Here is a 23,652-nt window from a genome sequence, read left to right on the forward strand (position 1 = left end):
TATGGATGTATGCAACTACTGCAGAGGTCTCCTTAGCCAAGCCCTGATGTCATGCATCTATTCAACTTGGCTTCCTTTGGTGGAAGGAAGAATTATGCCCGCCACACTGTGCAGTCCATCAAATTCAGTTCATTATTTATAACTAACGTGATGCTGACGACGGCGATATATGTGTTCACAGAGGATAAGGCTATCCATGGCTAGTAGCCATGGTGGCTGTGTTCTACACTGACTGTTGAAGGCAGTTGTTGGCATCCGCCTGTCTCAAGAGACAATGGAGTGTGCCTCCAGCAGTGAAGTTAAACCACCCTGTTAGCAGCACTGAAGTGACCTCCCCGGGGGTGCAAGCCTGGGCAGTGTGTATGGAGGTCCTGGGCTGCCCAGACGACAAGACTCCCTTCTCGGCCTCACTGATATGGTTGAAAAGAAAGCAGAGAAATATGTCTGGTACCAGCTTGGCTGCAGTAGCAGCATACAAGACACCATCCAACAGTCTTAGGGACTCCACTCTGGATGTTTGTAGGGTTTACTCCTGAGACTTTTCCCCACAAGGCAGCAGAGGTTTAGCACCAGACTTTTCCTATGAATACCAGTTATTGGGAATCTCAACAGGGAGACTGCTGTTGTACTCGAGTCCTGCTTGTAGGCATACTTATGTGCATGTGTGTGTGTGCAGAGGGAGGGCTTGTGTACTGCAGAAACAAGGGGAAAGGGAAAGATGAGGGCAGGAAGAGAAGGTGCATGTTGTTTCTGTGCACTGTGAACAGAACGGCATTATCCTCCATATAGGGTCCATTTCAATGGAAGCTACCCACTGTCAGGGCTGTTCTTTCTACCCACTGTTCTCAAATTCAGCACATTTCCCCACAAAAATGAACAGCAGCTATTCATTATATAGTAGAATGGGACAGGGCATGATCAGAGACACCAGCCTCTAAGCCATGCAATTCCACCCCAGAGTCTATTCTTTTTACGTGGCGAAATCTTGGCCTTAAGAATATATTAGTCCAGCTTCATCTGACTGGCACCTGAGTTAGACAGTGGTATTTCCCACCAACCCTTTTAACTTGAAAATGCCAGGTCTTTTAGGGGGCACAAATGGAGAAATTGAGAGGAACTGGCTGCTAAAGATTGATACAGGCCCACACTAATCTGTAGAAGTATAGACGCAAATGTCAGGCCAGTAAATTGGTAGCAATACCATAACCGTACGCACCTCAGGAGTCAACTTGGCTATAGATGTGAAAAGCATGGAAACAATCTGTAAGAGAGAAAGGAAAACTTCGATTATATATGCAACTCCAGTGCAACTTTCCCAGTTAAGCTCCTAGAACAAACAGAGTCAACAGCAGCTGATACTTACATGTTCTGCAAGTCTGTTATTGTACCGGCAAAGGCTGAATATAAGATTGCAGGTCTGCCTGATATTTATCCCATCACGGATATGTTGAAACAAGAAAGGAAAACCCTGAAACAAATCCAAAGGTGTCAGTACAGCAGGCACTTTTAAATAAGGCACATTTGAAAACAGTTGTACTTTTCCAACATCCAAATATATTTTACCTTGCCTCCTGTTAAAGCCGCCATGTCATTCTGGGATAAAGTCAAGTGCCTAAAAACACAATTTAAGAAACCAAACTGATTCATTTCATCAATCTACTGAAAAAGTAAGAGTTGCTTTCCTGTAATGTTCATTCTCTCAGAGTGATCCATACAAGGTTGCACATACAGATACTCAGTTCTTCTCCACTAGGTGAGCCAGAACAGATTGTAGAGAGGTAGACCCTCCCTTTGCCTGCTTCATGCTGCTGATAAGTGCAATCTCTCCACTACTCTTGCTACAGATTTTGGGAGCCCCACCACCAACCACTTCCAGTGATCAGCCCAGCTCATTGTACAAGAGGCACCACTCAAAAAATAAGTGAGGCGAGTGCACTTAGAGTTTTGCATCTAACTGCACTTAAAGAAAGAGTCTAAACCAGGGCAGCCCACTAAACTGAGGGCTGCCAAAAAGGCCTTAAGGCCACGGGTTGAACCACCCTGGTAAACCCAAGCGAGAAGCTGTGCCTGTGTGTGGCTGCTCCTTACCTCTCTGAGCGGGACTGCTCAACCAGAAGAGCTATCAGAGCTATCATCTTTTCAAGTGCAGCAGGCCTGTATTTTTCTTCTGCTAAAGAAAGAATATCTTCCTCCTCTTCTTCCTCTTCTCCTTCTTCTTCTGATAATACTTCAACTTGTGGCTAAAGGACAGGCAGGGGAGGAAAACGACAGCCCACATGTAATTCTCATGGCAAGCTGGAAGAAATCACCTTGCAGGTCTGACTGAGAGATGAACCTTTTCACTTTATCATTTCCTGGGATTCTCTTGGTCCTGGCCTCTTTTGTAATATGGGGTAGTGATATAAACCCACAGGGATAATGCCTCTAAGGCAGTGATGGCCAAACCTGGCTCTCCAGTTCTACAATTCCCATCATCCCTGACCACTGGTCATGTTAGCTAGGTATGATGGGAGTTGTAGTCCCCAAACAGCTGGAGGGCCAAGTTTGGCCACCACTGCTCTAAGGTAATCCATGTGAAATCCTTGGAATAATAATAATAATAATAATAATAATAATAATAATAATAATAATTTATTATTTATACCCCGCCCATCTGGCTGGGTTTCCCCAGCAACTCTGGGCAGCTTCCAACAGAAGAATAAAATAATCAATTAAAGATTAAAAGCCTCTCTAAACAGGGCTGCCTTCAGATGTCTTCTAAAAATCTCTTTGACATCTGATGGGAGGGCATTCCACAGGGCGGGTGCCCTCTGCCTGGTTCCCTGCAACTTGGCTTCTCACAACGAGGGAACCGCCAGAAGGCCCTCGGCACTGGACCTCAGTGTCCGGGCAGAACAATGGGGGTGGAGACGCTCCTTCAGGTCTGTTCAGAAAACACTAACTATAAAGGCCATTTATTTTAATAATCAATCAAGTTACTCTGCATCAGGGCTTAACCACAAGAGTAGCTTAATGAGAGGGCTTCCGACAGATACGAGCTCATCAGGAGATCCATCCCATACAATGTAGGAATAGGGCCTTTGGAACTCCCTCCCATTATGCATCAGACAGGTGTTGGCCTTTATTGTCCTTTCACGCAATGACAAGGATTCAACTCCAAGCCCACATGGGGTTTGGGCCAGACCTCCTGGGCTTTAAGCATCTCCCCACATTATGGAGCACCATATACACCTGTATGGACCCCTGCACTGAAGGGGGAAATCAGGAGCCAAAGTTTGTCCTCATCAGTGACCTTCTCGTTTAAGAACTTTCAAGGCACTCCCAGGTACCACAAAACAGAGTTTACAAAAACGACTCTTAAAAAAGGGCTCACGTTAATAAAGCCATTTCCATCATTTTAGCGGTCACTTAATATGTGGCCAACATGAGGTGTGGAGAAACAAACATTATCACTTGGCTGGAAAGGTGAATATCTTAAGACTTACATTTTCGGGTCCTTTGGTTCCCATGTAGAAATGGACCATTGTTGATATGGCTTGCAGTGAAAGCAAGAACTGGCTCTGGAAACAGTTGAAAATTATTCGAATGTGTAAGCAATGTAGTTTATTTACTGATTCTAGTTATTTATGGCCCACCTCCCATCCCAAGGTTGGCTTTTCTCCCTCTCTGACTATATACAATAAAGGCACAGACATTTAAAAAATGTGTACAGTAACAAAAATCTGAGACAGCAGATGGCACAGCAGAATGGTCACACCCACCCACACCCACAAATAGAAACTGCAGAGTCCACAGAGAATCAGACCAACCAAAGCTGCACTCACCTCCTCTTCTCCCATTTTGGCAAATTCGTAAAGAAAGGCAAAGTACTCTGTGAGATGTTTACTGTGAGGTTTAACACCATGCTCCATAATTGACAACAGAGTCTTCACAAAGCGGGTTACGCACGAGCGACTACCAATATCTTCCACAGGGCCATCCATGTCATCCGAACTGAAAATACATTTCAATTTGAATCATTCAGTGTATTGTTAAGGACTCTGCAGGCAAAAGCGATCTCAGGCCAATCTAAAGGGATGTTCAAAGATTCCATGTTTATGTGCATACTGCATTATCCTCAGGCATTCTATGCGCTACAGCTAAGACTGAATCCTATGCACGGTTACCTGGTTAAAAAAAGTCCTATAGAACTCTGTAGGACGTACATCAGAATAAAAACATGCATAGGATAAGGCTGAAGATGACAAAAAACAATCTACAGAGGGAAGCTGTTTAGAACTTGTTCCGTTTTACTCAGCCTTGTGACCACACAGCAGTATATATAAAAAAGGAAACAGCCTGAAACAGAAAGGTGGTTTTTTGTAATGCTTTCTAATGATCACTTTAAATAATAAAACAGGCATTTTGAATAGCTGAAATAACTTTTAAGAAGAAAACGTTATCAGGTACAAATGCTTTACCAGTCTTCTATTCCTGGCTGCAGGTAAAGATGAGCATGCACAGGTCTCAGCCGCTGAATCACATGAATACACAAGCGCTGGAACATCTGTAAAATAATAGGCTGGAGGGTGACTTTGTTTGGGACTTCACAGATAATTTTAATAGGACTTCAAAAAACAGAATACTAGGACTACATTGTTCAAAGATCAGCCATGACTAAACTGATCTTGTGTTTCATGTACCTAAATACCACTTCACCCATGACATTATAGAGCTGGGACAGGGAACTGGTTTCAGCCAGGAGGCCAGATTCTGGATCCCCCAACCTTGGAGGTCTTCTTTGACGACCTTCAATTCCCACCAGTTAAAAGAGGGATACAACTGGCTGAAACGTTTTAAGTGTAAATGTACATGTTTGCAAACACATACACCACACACACATAAAGTTGCAGGCAGCAGCATTGATATGTTAAGGAAAAGCCACAAACCACAGTAGGAAACTATAAGTAGCACAAATTGGAAGTGTCATAAAATACTGAGCAAGCTTTTGAGTTTCAGAGTGGATGTCAAGCCAACCAACAGGAAAAAATGGCTTGAATGGGTTGTATACACTGCTGTCTGTGTGAACAGGCTTCCACTTGTTGCAAAATGGCACACCTAAAAGCAACTCTTCTGCAATCCATTTTGTATATGAACTTCAATTCTCAGGTGAACATGTGCACCTAATTCTTCCTCGGTATAAAAGCATGCCCAAAGCTGCCAAACTGCTTCAGAGCTAATGACTTGGAAAACTATGAACACTTCCATTGTATAGAAGGATTAATTGTGCAGGCAGATTGAAGGCATTAAACATTTTGAGTACTTAAATGGCTAAAATTAATTCTAGCCTACTAGTGGACAGAGAAGAAAGCAGCCCAGGATTTTCTGGGTGTAACAAGGAAAGGGAAAAGAACAAAAATGGCTACACACAAGAGACAGGTTAATCTCAAACAGCAACAACTATTTTATATGGCAGATTGCATGGTCCATTTTGCTCACCTGTCTCACAATCTGATTGGGGCATTTTATTAGAATCTGCATGGGCCACCAGTCATCATCAGCCATACGATCCAGAAACCACTGGGAAGAAAAAACACATATTGTTCACAATTCAGCTCACACTCTATTTTAAGCGAAACAGTCTTTTCTAATGTGTTATACCTTAATAAAACTGTATGGTATTTTATTATAATTAATTAAAGAAGCATTTGTGTAAAAGCCCCAAAGTGATCTAGCAATTATTTTCTACTCAGGGAAGAAGTGGGGAAAACATATCCCCATGGCCAGAACAGTTTTCTTGACATAAAGAACTTAGCCTTCCCTGCCTTCTAGCAGAATCTGATCTACAGCGATGAGCTAGATCCAAAGTCTGAAGACTGGAGAGGTTCTGTAGGCGTTACTATGCGACAAGCTCTATCTCTTGTTGCTCTCTATTTAGGAGGCACTCTGGTTTGTGATATGCAGACCAGACTGAGCAGCCTGGATATAAGGTAGATACTTTGGACCACAATCTCCACCAGCCCCACTCAGCATGTGGCAAAGGCTGCGTTGTGCCACACCAACGTATCTCCAACTTTTTGTCCTTCTCATACACTGGTGTCTCACCAAAGGCTGTTCAGAATATCGACATTCCCTTCTTACAATCTTACAATGTTTTGCCTGATCCAACATGTTTACCAAAAGTACCCTGGTAAATGCCTAATTATTATTTAAGGTCTCCTCTAAATAAATATATCTGGGGAGAAGTACTCTCTCTGCATCTATCATATTCACCTCTTACAGCACAAACTACAATAAAAAAAATGTCCATTTCAATCTTACCTCACAAGCAGCTTGGCTGTTGTTAAATTGTTTGGTTAACAGTTCGATCCACTGAAGCATTGTAGGCTAAAGAGGGCAGAAAAAGAAATGAAGCCTAAATTTGGTACTGAGTGGCTACATAAAAATAAATGTAGCCTCCGAGTTAAAATAAACAGGTATCTCACAAGGAATGGTTGGTACCCTTCCACATCTTCCTTATTGAAAGTGTTTCCTTTAATAAAATGGTCTGTGTCACATGCTAGAAGGGGTCAGCAAACTTTTTCAGCAGGGGGCCGGTCCACTGTCCCTCAGACCTTGTGGGGGACCGGACTATATTTTGAAAAAAAAAAATGAACAAATTCCTATGCCCCACAAATAACCCAGAGATGCATTTTAAATAAAAGGACACATTCTGCTCATGTAAAAACATGCTGATTCCTGGACCGTCCTGGGGCCGGATTTAGAAGGCAATTGGGCTGCATCCGGCCTCCGGGCCTTAGTTTGGGGACCCTGTGCTACAGTCATCTTGGGCTATATAGCCTAAAATGCCGTTGTACCTTGGAATTCAAACAGCTTAGTTGCCGAATGTTTTGGCTCCCGAACGATCGAAAACTGGAAGTGATTGTTTCGGTTTTCGAACATTCTTTGGAACCCGAACATCCAACGCAACTTCTGATTGGCTGCAGGAGCTTACTGCAGCCAATCGGAAACCGCACCTTGGTTCACGAACATTTTGGAAGTTGAACGGACTTCTAGAACGGATTCATTTGACTTTCAAGGTACGTCTGTATGCATTAATTTGCATGCCTTCTGCATTAAATACACATTTAATTTGCTTATGAAACAATAGTTTGTGTATATGGATTAATCTTGTATGAAGTCTGAAGGAAAGATGACCATATCTTGGGAAAGGAAAAATACATATATAACAAACTGGTCCACGCTGCTTCAAAGGGTTTTACAAAAAGCCATACATTTGGAGCCTGAATCAATGTATCATTTGAGGCAAAATAATTTTTTATTACAAATTCTGCTTTGTTTTTATTTCCACAAACTGAAGGGAAGTAATTTTCCTTAAGCAATTTTATGCCTGTGTTAATTAAGCAACGTACCTTTTCTTTTGAATGGATAAATGTTTCGAGGACAAAAGAGGTGCTTAGCTGTAAGACAATAATTGACAGTCACACAGAGTGCACTGAACCAACAGTAAAAGATGGGCTTTAAAAATGTGATAAGGGATCCTACCTTGGCTGTCATCAGAGAAACCGCTTTTGGATCTGGTAAAGTGCTGGGGATGCTACTGCACAATTGCCACATGAACCTAGGCCAGATAAATATGTTATCAGTTACTTAAATTGAATTTTAAAATCTGGGTAAGAGTTTTATTTTTTTAATGTTCTCAAGTCAGGCATAGCTTACCCAAAATATGTGTGCTCAAAAATATTCTTGTCTTGAAGAAACTGCATGTTATCATGCCATATCCACTGAAGAGAAAAAGCAAGTGCAAAGCTGTTTACTCCTTCAGAGCCACACAATTCAGAAAGATAGAGCCAAAGTCTTCAGTAAGGAACCTTATCTCTCACACGGCAATTGAAACTTAACACAATAGTTCAAAGTTAGCTGATACGTAAAGCAAGTGTGATATCAGTGATAGGGAAAGACAGGCAGGGAGAAAGAGAGAGAAACCAACTATGTACCCTTTCCTGGGAGTATTTGGAGCAGGCAAGATCAGAAAAAACAATGAATACATGTTGAAAATCTCTCTCCCTTCCTCCTCCCCGGGCCATGGTCTACTCCAGGCATAGGTAAACTCGGCCCTTCATGTTTTGGGACTACAACTCCCTTTATCGCTAGCTAACAGTGGTCAGGGATGATGGGAATTGTAGTCTCAAAACATATGGCATGTTTCACTACTAACCTACCAGGTCATGGTGTCTTCTTTTAAACAAACAATGCCAAACTCATAGGATGGGATCCAGTGTTGCTCCAGCAGATGTAATGGAGCTGCACGTTCCACTTCTCCATCCTGCAGCACCTCCTTAATCTGCGCTAGAGGGTGCCCCAACCCTCAAGAGCAGATTTGGGGGGTGCACAGGGTGGGGAAGGTGAGAGGAGTGGAAGGGGAAATCCTGTTTGCACAAACGGAACAGTGCAGTTGGATTCCACTCACACGCTTGGATCCCAAGACTGCCCCTCCTCCACAGACACCCCCAATCTCATATTGTTCAAGAGGGCCAAAATCTGGTTTTTTGTGGGGGGGGGGTGTATAGGGGGGTGAAAAACTTTTAACTTCCATGAAAAATTATCTTGAGCAAATTTATCTTGGGATCCAAGCCACATTTTTTAAAAAATATATGAAACTGCCATATACAGAGTCAGGCTCAGCATTATTCATCATCACTGGCAGGAGCTACCCTATGTATCAGGCAGAGGTTTCTCCCAGTCTTGTCCCTAGGGCTCTTTATTGGAGATGCCACGGACTGAAAACTGAACCGCCTGCATACAAAAGAATGCATTTCCCCCTGCAGAGCTGCATGCTCTTCCCAACACTTTATCTAAACCGAAGTACTCAACTAACCTAGCACTCATAATACTAAACATCCTTTCTAACTTTTTGGATACAGTCAAACCTCGGTTGTCGAAGTTAATCCATTCCGGAATCCCGGTCAGCTTCCGAAATGTTCAACAAGCAGAAGCCACATCGGATGTTTGGCTTCCAAAAAACTTTCGAAAACCGTAACACACACTTCCAGGTTTCCGGCGTTCAGGAACCAAAATGTACGGTAAAGGAGGCGTTCGGGAGCAGAGGTTTGACTGTATTTCAACATCCTGGTGATCCACAGTGCAATGAGAACTCGCTGACACAGGCACAAACTCATGGTCCTTGAGTGGTATTACAGCAAAGTATTTGTACCCAACAATTTGACTGTATCCCATTTTGCAGCTCCATCAAGGGAGGAAGATCAGTTTATCAGTCACTTGGTGAGCTTAAAGCAAATGGCTGGTTGAAAGTGGCAAGATAAAATTCTGCTAATAAAGATAGTTGGAAAAAGAACCCTTAAAAGTTTACATTGTCATTTTCAATGTAGCCATATATACCTCTAGCAACTCGGACGAAACATCAAATTTGTAGTCTCGGCCATTCTCTTCTTCTGGCTCCATCCGTTTATAAAAGAGCATGTATGCACTATGGGTCTGGGGGAAGCAAAAAAACCAACAGTGTTAATTCAAAACAGAAAGAGGGAGAAACATGATGATGAGTTTCTTTTCAAAATCGAGTGATAAAGCAAGTACCTTTTCAAAGGAGAAATCCATAAATTTATCAGTAACAGAATCATACGTCTTTGTCTGAAAGAAGGAAAAGGATTTTTTTTAAAAAAGATCCATCCTTTCTGTTATGGCTGTTTTGCCTGCACGACATGGTACAAAGGCCAACCCCAATTTTACACCCATTTATTGGCACAGAAGTAATTTAATTCTCTTCATGGTTGATTTTCCAGCTACAGCGCCTTTGATCACTACTCTAAGTCCTTAAGAACAAAAAAGGGGCTCTAACTTTCCAAGTTCAATTTTGTTATGAGTTGCTCAGTGAAGTGTGGAATTAAGCTAGCACCTACATTGTAATTACCAGTAAAATACAGGACATATCTGATGTGACTGGCATAACTGCACCTACTCAAAAGTCATGGCAATGTGAGGATCTTACAGCTGTGAATTGGTATCTCCAAAAATGTTTAGCCCCTTTGCATTTCCTAAGGTAATCACTCCCATCCCAAAGCACAACAAAAGCGACTCTTACTTGAAAGTAAGGGAGATTTATTTAGTCAGATGCTTGAGGCTACTTCTGTATCCTTTGCTCCTTGAGGCTCAGGTGGCCTTCCATCAGCTTCAGCTGGTGGCTCATCTGTGCCCCTACCTAGACAGGGATAGCCTAACTTCTGTCATCTATGCTCTGGTAACCTCTAGGGTAGATTACTGCAACAATCTAACCTAGTCTATGCATTTCATACAGTGATTATAGGCTCTACAGAAGTTCACAATGTATTTGAAAGGTGGCACAGTACCAGTTTTCTGCTGCCTCTCTTTCTGCTTAAAAAGTGCTGATGGGGATTGCAACTATGTGGGTGTCTTTCTGACCTTGTAAGAGAGAGAGAGAGATTACAACTCACTGTCATTTCTCCGCCGAAACATTCAGAAGCCAGCTGAGCAGAATCAAATGGCTTTACTTCAGCATCATTGAAAAGATACCTAGAAAACACAACACGTTACACTCGTGTATCAAGCCGATTTATATAAAACATTTTACTCTGCTGGATGGAATATGGCTGTAATTCTGCAGAGTCCTTGATGTGAAATTACAAGAAATAAATATAGTACTGAGTTAGATGACACAGGCCAACCTAGCAGTTCGAAAGCATGTCAAAGTGCAAGTAGATAAATAGGTACTGCTACAGCGGGAAGGTAAACAGAGTTTCCGTGTGCTGCTCTGGTTCACCAGAAGTGGCTTTGTCATGCTGGCCACATGACCTGGAAGCTGTACGCCGGCTCCCTCGGCCAATAACGCGAGATAAGCGCCACAACCCCAGAGTCAATCACGACTGGACCTAATGGTGAAGGGTCCCCTTTACCTTTTTTTTTTTTTACAAAAGCCAGGACAGAATGAAGATAACTAAATCTGAAAACATGTAAGGTTGAAAATATATATTTAAAAACTATTGCAAAAAGACTACTTTTGCAAAAAGACTACTGTTCAAACATACTACCAAACCCATCATTTGATGATCAAGAATGCTCCCTCTTCCCCTTTTACCTACAGCTTTCTCCCATACTCCCTGGGGTTTCCCCCCCTAAAAAATCATCTACTGCGACATGAGTTGAAGATTGAACATTTATCACTCACCACTTGTTGTTTTTGTACGCATGAGGATTAACAATATCCCGGATAAAGCTGTAGTAGTGTCCCCCATCTGCTGTTCCAGTATGGACAGTTACACCTATTAAATCGTACTCAAAGCTCTTGGTCTCTTTGGAACTGTTGCTGTCATCCTTGAAACCTTAAAGAATATATAACAACTTTTAGAATCTCATTCTTTTAATTACTGGAGGAGACCAAGTACAAACAAGCTAGAATATATTTGGCAGCCCTGCAGAAAGACACCAACCCAGTGTGTGTGTACATGCACCAATAAATGGGCATTCCTGCTTAATGGATTACAATGACCCCAAATCAAGGTGGGAGCAGCACCCCTTTGACTAGGCCTACCTTAAACTGGGTCCCATTCCTAACCTCTCTGTTAAGTCCCTCCTCTTCCACAAAGGAAAAGGGGACAGCTGATGGAAAGGCCTTTAATGAACGCATGAAAGGCTTAGTGGCTGGCCTTCCCACTCTGGATCATGGTTGCTCTGGTAAGAAAAGTAATTAAAAGCAAATCTTCTTCCTTGGGGAAGATGGAGCGGCAGGCAATCAACTGCACCATTAACCAGTCATGTCAAAACGTTCAAAAAGCCCCACAAAGTTTTTTGAATGCTCATCACTTGAAGGGCCAAAGTACCATGGCATCTGCCCAACTCTAGTGGAAACCATGTTGCCAGAAATATCCAAATAGATGAAGAGGAATGATCAAACTGAAACAGTTTGCCAGGCGCAAAACTGCGGAGGTGAACTAAATTCAAATACCTTCTTTCCTGTCATTTTTCCCCATAAGAAAATCTTCAGTGTAAGGTGTCATGTCCAGACGCAGGGGGAATGAGAAGTGTGTGTTGACTTTCTCCTTCATCATAGTGACCATGTTAAAAGTGTATCTCATTGTATTGAAGCTTAAAATGCGAGGCAACTTCTTAAAACAAGCCCTAAAGACAAAAGAAGCAAATAATTCCTTGCGGTGTGTGCCTTCTTTCGAGGACCACTGTTATTTTTGAAAGTATTGCTCATGTACAGTGGTGCCTCGCCAGACGAATTTAATTCGTTCCACGGGTCTTTTCTTATAATGAAAAATTTGTCTAGCGAATCCCATAGGAATGCATTGAATTTTTTTTTTGCCCATAGGAACACATTAATTGAATTTCAATGCATTCCTATGGGAAACCGCGATTCGCTAGACGAATTTTTCGTAAAACGAATTCGTCTAGCGAGGCAACCTCCGCTAGAAAAAACCTTTCGTTAAGCGAAAATTTCATTAAGCAGGGCATTCGTTAAGCGAGGCACCACTGTATAGCACAAGCAGTTCTGTTACTGGTATGCATGACCCAGCTGTCACGGAACCCTAAGCAAAATTGTGGCTTAGGATGAGCATGCAAGGTCCCAGAATAAAGATCATGGCTCACAGTTGTCTCGTTCTAGACAAACCATGAGCTGAAATCGAGATTTGTTCCCAGTTTGTCTAGGGGAGAAGAGCCTTGGTTTGGAGGGAATAAGGGAATAAGGACTGGATGGCCCTTGTGGTCTCTTCCAACTCTATGATTCCAAGGCAAACCATGGCTCAGCCCTGGTAGTGCAACAGCAGCTGAACCAGGGAGGAGTATAGCAGCTGTGATATTTGCTCCAGGAATCCACACATTTGCACTAAGCCACGGATTGGCTTAGTGTTGTGAGTGAACTGGGTTTATGCCTGTTTAGACTGGTAACTTCTACCAAAATTAAACATCAACAAGATAAAAAAAATATCCCCAAGTGTTTTCCCTCAATGATACCTTTTTTCAGCCCGTACTTTCTTTCCGCAGTGAGAGCATGTATACATGTTGTCCCCTTCCAGGGTATCTTTAATGGTAACTTCATCAAGGGATTCCTGTACATAAAACAGGAAGGAAAAAGCTTTATTTATTTATGTATTCATTTGTGCAAGCTAAAGAAATGAAAAAAAATTGAGCATGAGAAATGATATGCTGTATCTTCAGAAGAGAACACAATGTAGAGTCAGCACTGTGAACTCCTGCCCTAACACAAATACTTGTTTTTAATACATGCAGCTGTGTTCCCCGATCTAAGATTGGACTTGTATCTCATGCAAGGCATCGTAAAAAAATAAAACAAAAAAACACAAGTCCACATTCAAGCTGTGAACAAAGGTGCTGGTATAGAAAGGATAATAATACATTATTCTTTCTAACACCATCACCAACTGCAAAACCTACAGCAGCTAGGTGCAGAATATTACCTTTCTGGAGATAGTTGCGACACTATTTTAACAGTTATGGCACTAGGTTATATCCAGTGGTGCTTCCTCTGCTGATTGCCGACATTTGTCAGCAGAATGTGGAGGGAGGGAATTTTCAGCTGTTCCTCCTTCCCCTGCAAGCCTCTGGACATTGAGGGGAGCCCACAGCAGAGGGTGGGGCATCACCGCACACAGCGGGTCATCACCTGCGTTCCATTGGCAGGTGCCTTCCATCAGCGGAAGGGAGAGCGCCCACTAGTTCTTAGTCAGCATGAATTGTTAAAATTAGGTGCAGGATTCAACAAATGAGTCCCCTCAGTGGAAATCCTTCCACTTATGCAACCCTCCCTCCATGTGATCCCCAAAATCAGCTCAGGGGACAAGGTGGTGGAGATCCCTCACAACATCACACGAGAGGAGGAGAGGGTGGGTTGTTCTGTCTGAGGTGCCATAGAACTTGGCCTGACAGAATGACTTAGTGCAATGCTGAATTTAGCCATATATTATTATAAGGAGGGGAGATTAATCAGTGGTTGAGTTGCTGACAGTCAAAGCAGGCAATACTGGGCTAGACAGATCATTGATTCTGCATTCAGTTGCTTCATATGTTTGCTTAACAGAGGCCTACAATCACTGCAGGTTCAGAACCACTTACATAAATATTCTTCATGTCTGCGACCTGGCATCTCACCGTGTAGAACTCTTCAGCAGTCTGGCTGACATGTTCACAGTCCTAAGAGAAAGTGGTTTGTTTGTGTTTTTTTTAAAAAAAGAATTAACAGGAATCAGTAAATTTATTCCTACTTGAAAAGCAACAGTCTAGGTTTGGGGAGTGGGGAGGGAAATTGGCAGGCAAAGTTAAGCAGCCACTCACCAAGGAAACAACATTGTTTGTGATAACACCTCCAAACAAGCTTTTCACCGTATTCTTCTGTGAATGAATGAAGTCAAAAATAATTTACTTCTGTCAGGACAATAAAATAAAATGAAATCTGAAGCCTGGTTTAAAAATATTAATAATTATTGACAGCTTACCAATTCTGGAGACATTTCTTCAATTTTTGTTATTAGATCTGTGAAGAATTCAGTCATGTCTTTTTGTTCACCGGTATTAAGTGGCTGTTTATCCATGGTGTAGGTTTTGCAGAATGGCCTTGGATTGTATGCTTTGCATTCACTTTCCTATGTTAAAAACAGACAGTCAGAAGCAAGCAAAAGAAGCAATTAAATCTTTAATTTTAAAAAGTAACAACACACACAATAATTCTTGCAGATACATCTTTGGATGCTTCTGTGCTAGCAGAAGCAAGATAATCACATGCAGCTCTGAGCTTCAATAGAAGTGAAGGAGTAATTATGATTTCTGCAGCTCTGAGATTGCACAGAAGGTTATTGAACTATTGTTGTTGTTGTTGTTGTTTAGTCGTGTCCCGACTCTTTGTGATCCCATGGACCATAGCATTCCAGGCACTCCTGTCTTGCACTGCCTCTTGCAGTTTGGTCAGACTCATGTTGGTAGCTTCGAGGACACTGACCAACCATCTCATCCTCTGTCGTCCCCTTCTCCTAGTGCCCTCAATCTTTCCCAACATCAGGGTCTTTTCCAGGGAGTCTTCTCTTCTCACGAAGTGGCCAAAGTATTGGAGCCTCAGCTTCACGATCTGTCCTTCCAGTGAGCACTCAGGGCTGATTTCCTTCAGAATGGATAGGTTTGCTCTTCTTGCAGTCCATGGGACTCTCAAGAGTCTCCTCCAGCACCATAATTCAAAAGCATCAATTCTTCGGCGATCAGCCTTCTTTATGGTCCAGCTCTCACTTCCATACATCACTACTGGGGAAACCATAGCTTTAACTATACAGACCTTTGTAGGCAAGGTGATGTCTCTGGCTTTTTAAGATGCTGTCTAAAAAAGCAGAGACATTACCTTGCCTACAAAATTGAACTATTATAGGGCCGAAATTTGGAACATGTTCAAACAAACCTTCTGAAAGCTAAGCTGCCGCCTTATACTGAGTGAGACCATTAGCCCAGTGTTGTTTATACTGATTGGGAGCAGTCCTTCAGGGTTCCAGATAGAGAACATTCCCAGGCCTACCTAGAAATGCTAGGGGATTGAATCATCTGCCTGCAAAACAGATGCTCTGCCACTGAGCTACGGCCCTTCAACTTGCCAAAACAAACCCCTTAGAGTTTTATAAGAGTCAACACCTTCCATTCCAGCAGCCTGTATTAAGAAAAGAGGCTGGGATTAGGGTTTGTTGTTGTTGTTTAGTCGTGTCCGACTCTTCGTGATCCCATGGACCATAGCACGCCAGGCACTCCTGTCTTGCACTGCCTCCCGCAGTTTGGTCAAACTCATGTTCGTAGCTTCGAGAACACTGTCCAACCATCTTGTCCTCTGTCGTCCCCTTAGGGTTACAATGCTGCATTTGTAATATCAAGATATTGTCTTGATATTATTTCAGACTATAATGTGGAGGACATTTCTTCTGGGAGCTAAGAAATGTTTTCTATAACAGCTGAAATCCCATGATCAGAACACTGGGCAGACTCAAACACCTTATGAATAAATTGTGAGATGCAACAACATATTGAGTCAAATCAGAACTCATCATTGACTTCTCAATGAATCCCATCGTTTAGGGGCAAGCACATGAATGGGTAGTTTTGGGCAATGGGATTGGAATGCCAACCTCAGAATATTTGAAGAAACATTATCATAACATTCCAGAAGTGCAGTGCCACTTATGGTGACCTAACTGCCGTAAATTTGGGTCAATATTTATTATATTTTCTTCATATACTAAAGCCTAAAGGCTGCCAAGCTTTTTGAGGCAAGGGGCACATTTGGAATTTTGAGAAAGCACAGTGACCAGTCACAAAATGCCTGCCATGAGGGTGTCACATAACACAAAATTGGGGCTGTGCTATAACATGAAATGCATAGCCAGAATCTTACATGCTTCAAGTGTGAGAGGAGGAGGCTTCCTGAATAGGGGCTTTCTGAACCTGAGAGGGTGTGCCAGTCCTCAACTTTGCCTGTCTGCAGGCGGAATACAGTGAAACCTTGTACCGTCCTCCTTAAAAACGCTTTAGGTAACGAGCTCCGCTAACCCAGAAGTAGATGCTCCTGGTTGTGAACTTTGCCCCGGGATGCGAGCGGAAGTCGCGCGCCAGCAGTGAGGCGGCAGCGGGAGGCACCATTAGCGAAAGTGTGCCTCATGTTAAGAACAGTTTCGGGTTAAGAATGGACCTCCAGAACGAACTAAGTTCGTAACCGGAGGTACCACTGTAGATGGTCAGAACTGATGGGGCAAGTTTCAGGTGGCTCAGAATGCTTGTTAAGAAAACTCAGAAAAGTGCTCTTTTGAAAAAGTGGGATGTTTGGATTTGGCATTAAGACTGAGGCAAGATGAGCCTCTCCAATAATTTATGTGAGGGCGTTTAGATTTATCCTTGTATGAAGGGATTCTTTAATTTTATTTTTATTTTTTTGGCAGTACATCTTGATAAAGAAGGAGGGAAGGGAAACCAGCTTGCTCAGAGGCATTTTCCAATTCGTGACACCCGCTTGCACTCTCTGCTGGCAAAGCGTTATAAAGCTTTCTGTTTAGGCTGCAGAAAATAGTGAGACATTATTTAAACTCCTTCTTCTGAGAAAAGGTCCAACTGCAGTGCAGTCATCTGTCCAGGGGCAGGACATACAGAAGGGCAGCAGAAACTAAGGAAAGAATATATATAGCCCTATATACACAGCCCTGAGCTAAAAAAAAAGAGGCACAGACTCTGCCTGGATGAAGGTAGGGTGAAACTGGAGGAAGTGCCAGAAGAGGACTAAAAAAAGAACCCTGGGATCCTTGGATGAAGGGCAGTATACAGATTTAATTAATAAATAAAATAATAAATAAAACTTCAGAAACATGTCTTCGCCTTGAGCAAATCAGATGGATGCCACCAACATAATGGATGTCTCTGAAGTTAAAACAGAACAACCTATTATGCTTCACCGCTGCAGCATGCAGTCATAGACTAGCAGACAGCTATTAAGGTCATCAAATACAAAACTAAGCATTTATTTTCATAAGCACTTTCCCAAACTTACCATTAGATGTGTAAACATTTTCTGAAGTTCTAAGAGGGTGGTCTTGTGCTTCATATCCTCGGAATACTTTTTTAAAAAGATGTAAGAGTGGGAAAAGGAATGTTATTTTGTGAAGTTTGTAGGTTATGAAAAAAAAAATCTTTTCTTAAAGTTGGAGAAAACTGTAGGATTAAAGCATTTCACAATGTAGCCAGATTAAAACTGCTCCAGAGAAGCTAGACTTCATTTACTAAGTTGCATTTATGAATTAGTAAATGAATTACTTATTTTAGGCTGGGGGAGGGGGAGTTTATCTATCGACTTATTGCATCAATGTATGCATATTGATGGGAATTCTCTCTATCTCCTTCTACAAGATAAAACACTTTCCTTCTGCAGTTGACCAATTTCAGAAAACAAACTCCCACTTCAATTTTGGCCTCTGACTTGATTACACTGAGGTCAGCCCCAACCCTAGTGCTGGATTCTGATGAGTAGACTTTGAAAGGGATGAATGTTACAATGAGCATATGAGTAAGTCGTATCATTGGTCGATCTATGCAACTGCAGTCTATTCTGATTGGCAGCTGCTCTTCAGTGTCTCAGGCAGGCAGGAGCCTTCACTAACATTGATACCCAAGATTCTTTTTAACTGGGGAGACAATTTGTGTGTATTTCACCACTGAGCAATATTGCTTAAAACTATTATTCACTGTGGCTAAATGAACTCTTTGCCTAATCACTACAGCACCCCAACTAAAATGGAAAACTTGCTTCCTGTTGAACCAGGAAGGTCATACCTTTGCAGTGAAGATGGCTTGCCTGGCTTCCGGTATCATATACAGCTGCTGAATAGTTGATGCCAAGTAACACGTTGCTCCAAGGTTGGTTAGACCCACAAACCTGCACTCAGCTCTGACATCATCATGTGGCCAATAATCCCACTTGTAAGGTGCATGGGAAGCTGGAAGAAATGACAATTTTATTTTGTAATACTGGGTTTCAAATCTGTCTGATTATTTGTGACAAGTCAGAATGGCCACTGATTGTCTCTTCTCCTAACCACATTATGTTTGGGGTTATACAGTGGTACCTCGATTTTCGAACGTCTCGAAAGTTGAACGTTTCGGTTTTCAAACACCGAAAACCCAGAAGTAACTGCTTCAGTTTTTGAATGCTTTTCAGAAGGCGAATGTGCCATGAGGCTTCCGTATTGAGTTTTCCATAAGTAACTGCTTTGATTTTTGAATGCCACAGGTAATGCAAGACTAATATTTTATGGTAAAGGTAAAGGGACCCATGACCATTAGGTCCAGTCGTGACCGACTCTGGGATTGCAGCGCTCATCTCGCTTTATTGGCCGAGGGAGCCGGCATACAGCTTCCAGGTCATGTGGCCAGCATGACAAAGCCGCTTCTGGCAAACCAGAGCAGTACATGGAAACGCCGTTTACCTTCCCGCTGTAGCGGTTCCTATTTATCTACTTGCATTTTGACGTGCTTTCGAACTGCTAGGTTGGCAGGAGCTGGGACCGAGCAACGGGAGCTCACCCCATCACAGGGATTCTGATCTGCCGACCTTTTAATCAGCAAGCCCTAGGCTCAGTGGTTTAACCACAGCAATATATAAACCACATGTCTGAAGCAGCACAGGAAGACAGTCCTGAAACCATTTTAACTCCCAAACTGACCAAATGTTTCTCTGCAAGGAGGAAGGAAATGAAAAAAAAACCTTCCCATTGTCTCAGGAATTAAGTAATTACCATCTTAGAGGAATAGCCAGACTACCAGAAAAAGCAATCAGATAAGGCATTATCAGACAGGAACCTGGCAGACAGGAAAAACAACAACATTCAAATTTCTGTTGTAGACCGCCTTTTCTGTGATGTAGGTATGATGTTTGTGGGGGGTGGTCTTGGGCTACACCCCTTCTGTGATGTATGTAGGGTGTATGGAGGGGTGGTCTTGAGCTCCAGGGCAAGGAATTTCAAAATGGCTATATAAGGGCAAGCACACATGGTTTGTGGTCCTCCTCCTCTCTCCTGCGTGTGGGGGAGCACCCTGTTGCAACAGTTTAATAAAGATCAGGCTTACTAGATCAGGCTGCTTTGCTTCTCAAAATTCTCTGGTCAGCCTGTTATTTTCTCCTACCGATGGAGAACCTACAAAGGACTCTATAAGGGCTCTTGTGTACCCCGTAAGGGAACAAGGGCAGATTTTGATTACAACAATGTTCAGATCCATTTACTGAGCCAAAAGAAGCCACTGAAATGAAAGCCAAATGGATGCTGGCACTGTTCTACTTTTGCTAATTAATACTGAACATGGAACAGGAGAACAACCAAGAAACTCCAGCATTTTCTCAGTTTAGCCAGAAAATGTCAGCAGTGAAGATCTCTCCTTAAAGAACAAAAGCAAACAGATTTCTGTTTGTTAAGGACGGACTGGCTTCTCACAAGGGGTGAGCAAAAAGGGCACCGCAGCATTTTATCAATAAACATCCAAAAATTCTAAGGCAAGGAAAGACACAGAAAACACCTCCATTCTCAAACTAACAAAATATTCTTACATTGCATGTGTTGTGCCATAACCCAGTTGTGGAGCAGCCTGTAGTTCTCTACGGAACCTTTTACCATTTCTACCAACAGGTCGTAAGCAGCAGCCCTTGAAGAATGAGACTTGCACTTTGGCTGCTGACGGTCTTTTAGGCTTGGCAGCAAGAACAGAAGATTGAAGATGTCTCTCAGGAACTCCTGCAAAATGAGAGAAGTATAACAGCTATGGTTATAGTAATGGCAATTTTGTGTAGTGCTCTACGGAGAAAGCCAGGCATGCAGAATTTTCATGAAATCAATGGGGCTTGCGGTGAAAATTTCCCTTTAACAAAGGAAAACAGTCTCTGGTTTGCGCCCAAGGTTCTGAGGAAACTGTGGTGGTAGAGCAGGTCAAGTTCTTACCTGTCCTTCTCGGGAGAATTTAAAAGGCGGTTTGTGTTTGACTACACTTGTTGCCAAGCGGAGCAGACCTGTAAGACCATCATCTTCTATGTTGCCATCTTGATGGTCAAGGATTTCTCTACTGTAAAATGCAAATTGAGTGCCTGTCAGCTAAAACAGTCTGCTATTGAAAATACGCCTGAAGTGAACTAACAAATTTAAAGCTTACCTTCGAATGCAATCTGCCAAATGTCTTGCTAAGGCATCTAAATCAAGCAATGTGGTCTAAAGAGAGAGAGAAATGTAGATGTAAATATAAATAAATTGATGAAATACACTGGTTGGGTTATGCCAGGCATCCCCAAACTTCAGCCCTCCAGATGTTTTGGACTACATTTCCCATCTTCCCTGACCACTGGTCCTGTTAGCTAGGGATCATGGGAGTTGTAGGCCAAAACATCTGGAGGGCCGCAGTTTGGGGATGCCTGGGTTATGCAATAAAAAGCTACTGTGTGCAATTTTAGTCTCACTCTTGTACAAAGAAAAGGATTTTTTCCTTTGAAAATAAAGCTATAGGGTAGTATTCAATTTTTTTTCTTTTTTAGGTAAACTGCTTTGAGGGTTCCCCACCCCCTCCTTACAATTAAGCAGTGTGTAACCTTTATGAAGTAAATAAATAAATCAGGTGCACCCAGATTCCTGGGCAAGCCTAGTGGAAATTCAGAAATTCTTCCTTTGACCAGCAGGCCTCCAAAACAGTATTCACAAGCTTTTGAAATTCCTTTCATGCAACAGAGGTCTGCTGTCTGGCACAGGGAGCTGTTGTGTAAGAAAAGCAAGCCTAAAGCTCTTTTCGACTGGAGAAACTAGTCATGCTGATGTTCACCAAGCATTTTCTTAAATAAGTATTAGGTAAGCCTTTTTCCCCTCTGATACTTACAATCTTAAGATTTATATCCAAATGGCTGTGCTCAAGCACTGATCAGCTCTGACAACACAACTGAATCCTGCTTGGTTGCAAAACAACAGTGGAGAGCCTTATCTATCTTACGCTCGCATGGATGAGAAGAAAAGTAGCAAGTTTTGTTTGTCTGAACTAAAAACCCCAAACACACTGGCCTTGCGTGTGTTGTATAGACAGGTCCCATTCTGGCTCCTGAAGAAAGCCATTTTTGTCTGAACGTGCAAAGGAATGGGTCAACAGAACAGCTACGAGGATTGCATTTTTCAATTCTTGAGGCTTCTTATTAACCCATGCTCTGAGTATAGTCAAACCTGCCTCGGTTTCTAAGGAGCAAGGTTGCAGGGAGCAATTGGAAGGGGGGATTCTTTAATATAAAACCAATTGTACCTACCTGACTAGCATCTTTTACATGTATATTATCTATTAGTTTGCACAGCAACCAGAAATATTCCTTACAGCCAGACTGTAAGATAGGTTCTTCTTCATAATCTTCAATCTGAGAAAATAAAAGTTTGTGCTTTGTTTTATCTATTTTGATCCAAAAAACAAAAAATCACATTGAATATGATGAAGGGTCAAAACTAGATGGTGACTATTACATGATCTATTGCTCTGAAATGCCAAAAGGTAAACAACTGAGAAATTGTTTTACCTTTACTAATACAAATTGCAAATCAGTGCTTACATAAGCCATGCCAACAAAACAACCTTTGTTTTATAATCATGACCCACCTACTCCATGACAAATAACCATAAAAAGCTTACAGCAGCAGACACATAGCAACATATTATCAGAGGGGTGGAGGAGGAGGAGGGGCACGTCAAGGGGAAACTGACTGCATCCACACAAGACATTATAAAGCTGGCAGGATAGACAGTAACAGCATATGGGAAGGCAGGTAGAACAGAACTGATCTTACAGAGCTAGGTGTAGGTCCACAAGTAAATGTTACAAATTGTGGAAAACCAGCAAGACATGCATTCTTTTTAACTGCTGATCTAATCAAAAAGCACAAACCATCAGGATTTGGGTTGGAAGTAGGCAGAGAAAAACTTGCTCTAGCAACTGCTGCTCCCCCCCCTTAGGGAGGCTGGACTCAAAAATCTGAGAACTGTGGATTGGATCAATTTAATTGGGAGAAATGTGTTTTTATTTGCTACACAATACAAATACCATACAAATGAAGCTGCTAGGTTTCTTGTTTGTTTGTTTGTTTGCGTTGTTGTTTTACCTTGATAGGCTTTAACGCCTGAGCATCAGGAAGAAACTTGAGCAACGTTGAAGCAGCCAGTAGCAGAAAAGATCTGTTTATTGAGTCTCCCCCATCCAAACCTGACAGCGATAATTTATACAGGCCATTGCAGGACTCGTGACGAACTGCAGTCTGAAATGAAAAGAGAATAGCACAAAATGAAAACCTTTTTTTTTAAATCCTCTTTCCCTCTAGCATACTTATGAAAACTACTTTCAACATGTCTGTTAGTTGCTGGCATTCTGAAACTTATCACTTGTCTTAGTTTTATAGATGAGGGGAAAACCAAAGGCTTCCAACCAAGTTCTGAGAGATAAAAGAATCATGCAGACGGAGCAATTTATACTGAAAATCAATTTGTAACCTTGGCTTTGAAAGCTGAAGAGAACGGCTACTTTATACCCTAACTAATCTCAGAACAAGTTTTATTAAACACAGCAGATTTCACTTCTGAGTTCTACCCAACAAAGTCATAAGCAAAGTAGGCCCAATTAAATCAATGGACTTAAGTTAGTCCAGTCAGTGGGTTTACTCTGAGTGTGACTTACTTGCCTACAACCCTTTGAGTGGATATGCCTAAGAATATGTTGCTAATTAAGAAAGCAAATGAGATATATGAAGCTAAGACCTTTCAACTGAATTTGGCACAAAGGTTTGTTAATTTAACTAGAATTATGTTTCCCCCACCCCTTAGGCTTACCTCAGGAATGAGAAGGGTGAGTTTCTTTAGCCAGTCTTGTAAATTATCGCTGTCTGCTAGGCTGGATTTCACCAAAGAGCAGCAGTGAGCCCAGCTCACTAGGAGCCACATTGAATAGTGAGTAACTAAAAAGGAAGAACCACATACAATAATCATACATCACACACATACAATGCTAATTCATTTATTTAAAGGCTAAGATCTAGTCACAATATGTAAGAACAATCACAGCATCTTATTTCCCATATACTAAGTAATCCAGATTAATATGCATTGCATAAGCTT

General features: G+C 42.0%; 1 protein-coding gene across 2 annotated transcripts in view; it reads right to left on the reverse strand.

Annotated features, from left to right (window-relative positions):
* The window catches only part of USP34 (ubiquitin specific peptidase 34), a 103,854-nt gene that overhangs the window by 16,227 nt on the left and 63,975 nt on the right, over positions 1-23,652 (reverse strand). For both annotated transcript variants that reach the window (XM_035110901.3, XM_035110900.3), the window contains 29 exons: positions 23,368-23,492; positions 22,647-22,799; positions 21,806-21,910; positions 20,680-20,735; positions 20,472-20,592; positions 20,084-20,267; positions 18,316-18,479; positions 17,537-17,602; positions 14,469-14,615; positions 14,308-14,364; positions 14,089-14,166; positions 12,970-13,064; positions 11,957-12,129; positions 11,180-11,333; positions 10,449-10,527; positions 9,574-9,627; positions 9,379-9,474; positions 7,699-7,763; positions 7,525-7,600; positions 7,392-7,439; positions 6,301-6,366; positions 5,479-5,559; positions 4,461-4,546; positions 3,825-3,993; positions 3,486-3,560; positions 2,089-2,240; positions 1,564-1,612; positions 1,364-1,468; positions 1,217-1,261 (listed from right to left, as the gene is read on the reverse strand). In XM_035110901.3, coding sequence (XP_034966792.3) covers positions 1,217-1,261; positions 1,364-1,468; positions 1,564-1,612; positions 2,089-2,240; positions 3,486-3,560; positions 3,825-3,993; positions 4,461-4,546; positions 5,479-5,559; positions 6,301-6,366; positions 7,392-7,439; positions 7,525-7,600; positions 7,699-7,763; positions 9,379-9,474; positions 9,574-9,627; positions 10,449-10,527; positions 11,180-11,333; positions 11,957-12,129; positions 12,970-13,064; positions 14,089-14,166; positions 14,308-14,364; positions 14,469-14,615; positions 17,537-17,602; positions 18,316-18,479; positions 20,084-20,267; positions 20,472-20,592; positions 20,680-20,735; positions 21,806-21,910; positions 22,647-22,799; positions 23,368-23,492 — 2,924 coding nt within the window. The remainder of the gene's footprint in view (positions 1-1,216; positions 1,262-1,363; positions 1,469-1,563; positions 1,613-2,088; positions 2,241-3,485; positions 3,561-3,824; positions 3,994-4,460; positions 4,547-5,478; positions 5,560-6,300; positions 6,367-7,391; positions 7,440-7,524; positions 7,601-7,698; positions 7,764-9,378; positions 9,475-9,573; positions 9,628-10,448; positions 10,528-11,179; positions 11,334-11,956; positions 12,130-12,969; positions 13,065-14,088; positions 14,167-14,307; positions 14,365-14,468; positions 14,616-17,536; positions 17,603-18,315; positions 18,480-20,083; positions 20,268-20,471; positions 20,593-20,679; positions 20,736-21,805; positions 21,911-22,646; positions 22,800-23,367; positions 23,493-23,652) is intronic.

The sequence above is a fragment of the Zootoca vivipara genome, chromosome 3, assembly GCF_965207765.1.
Source record: "Zootoca vivipara chromosome 3, rZooViv2.hap1.1, whole genome shotgun sequence".
Classification (NCBI taxonomy): Eukaryota; Metazoa; Chordata; class Lepidosauria; order Squamata; family Lacertidae; genus Zootoca; species Zootoca vivipara.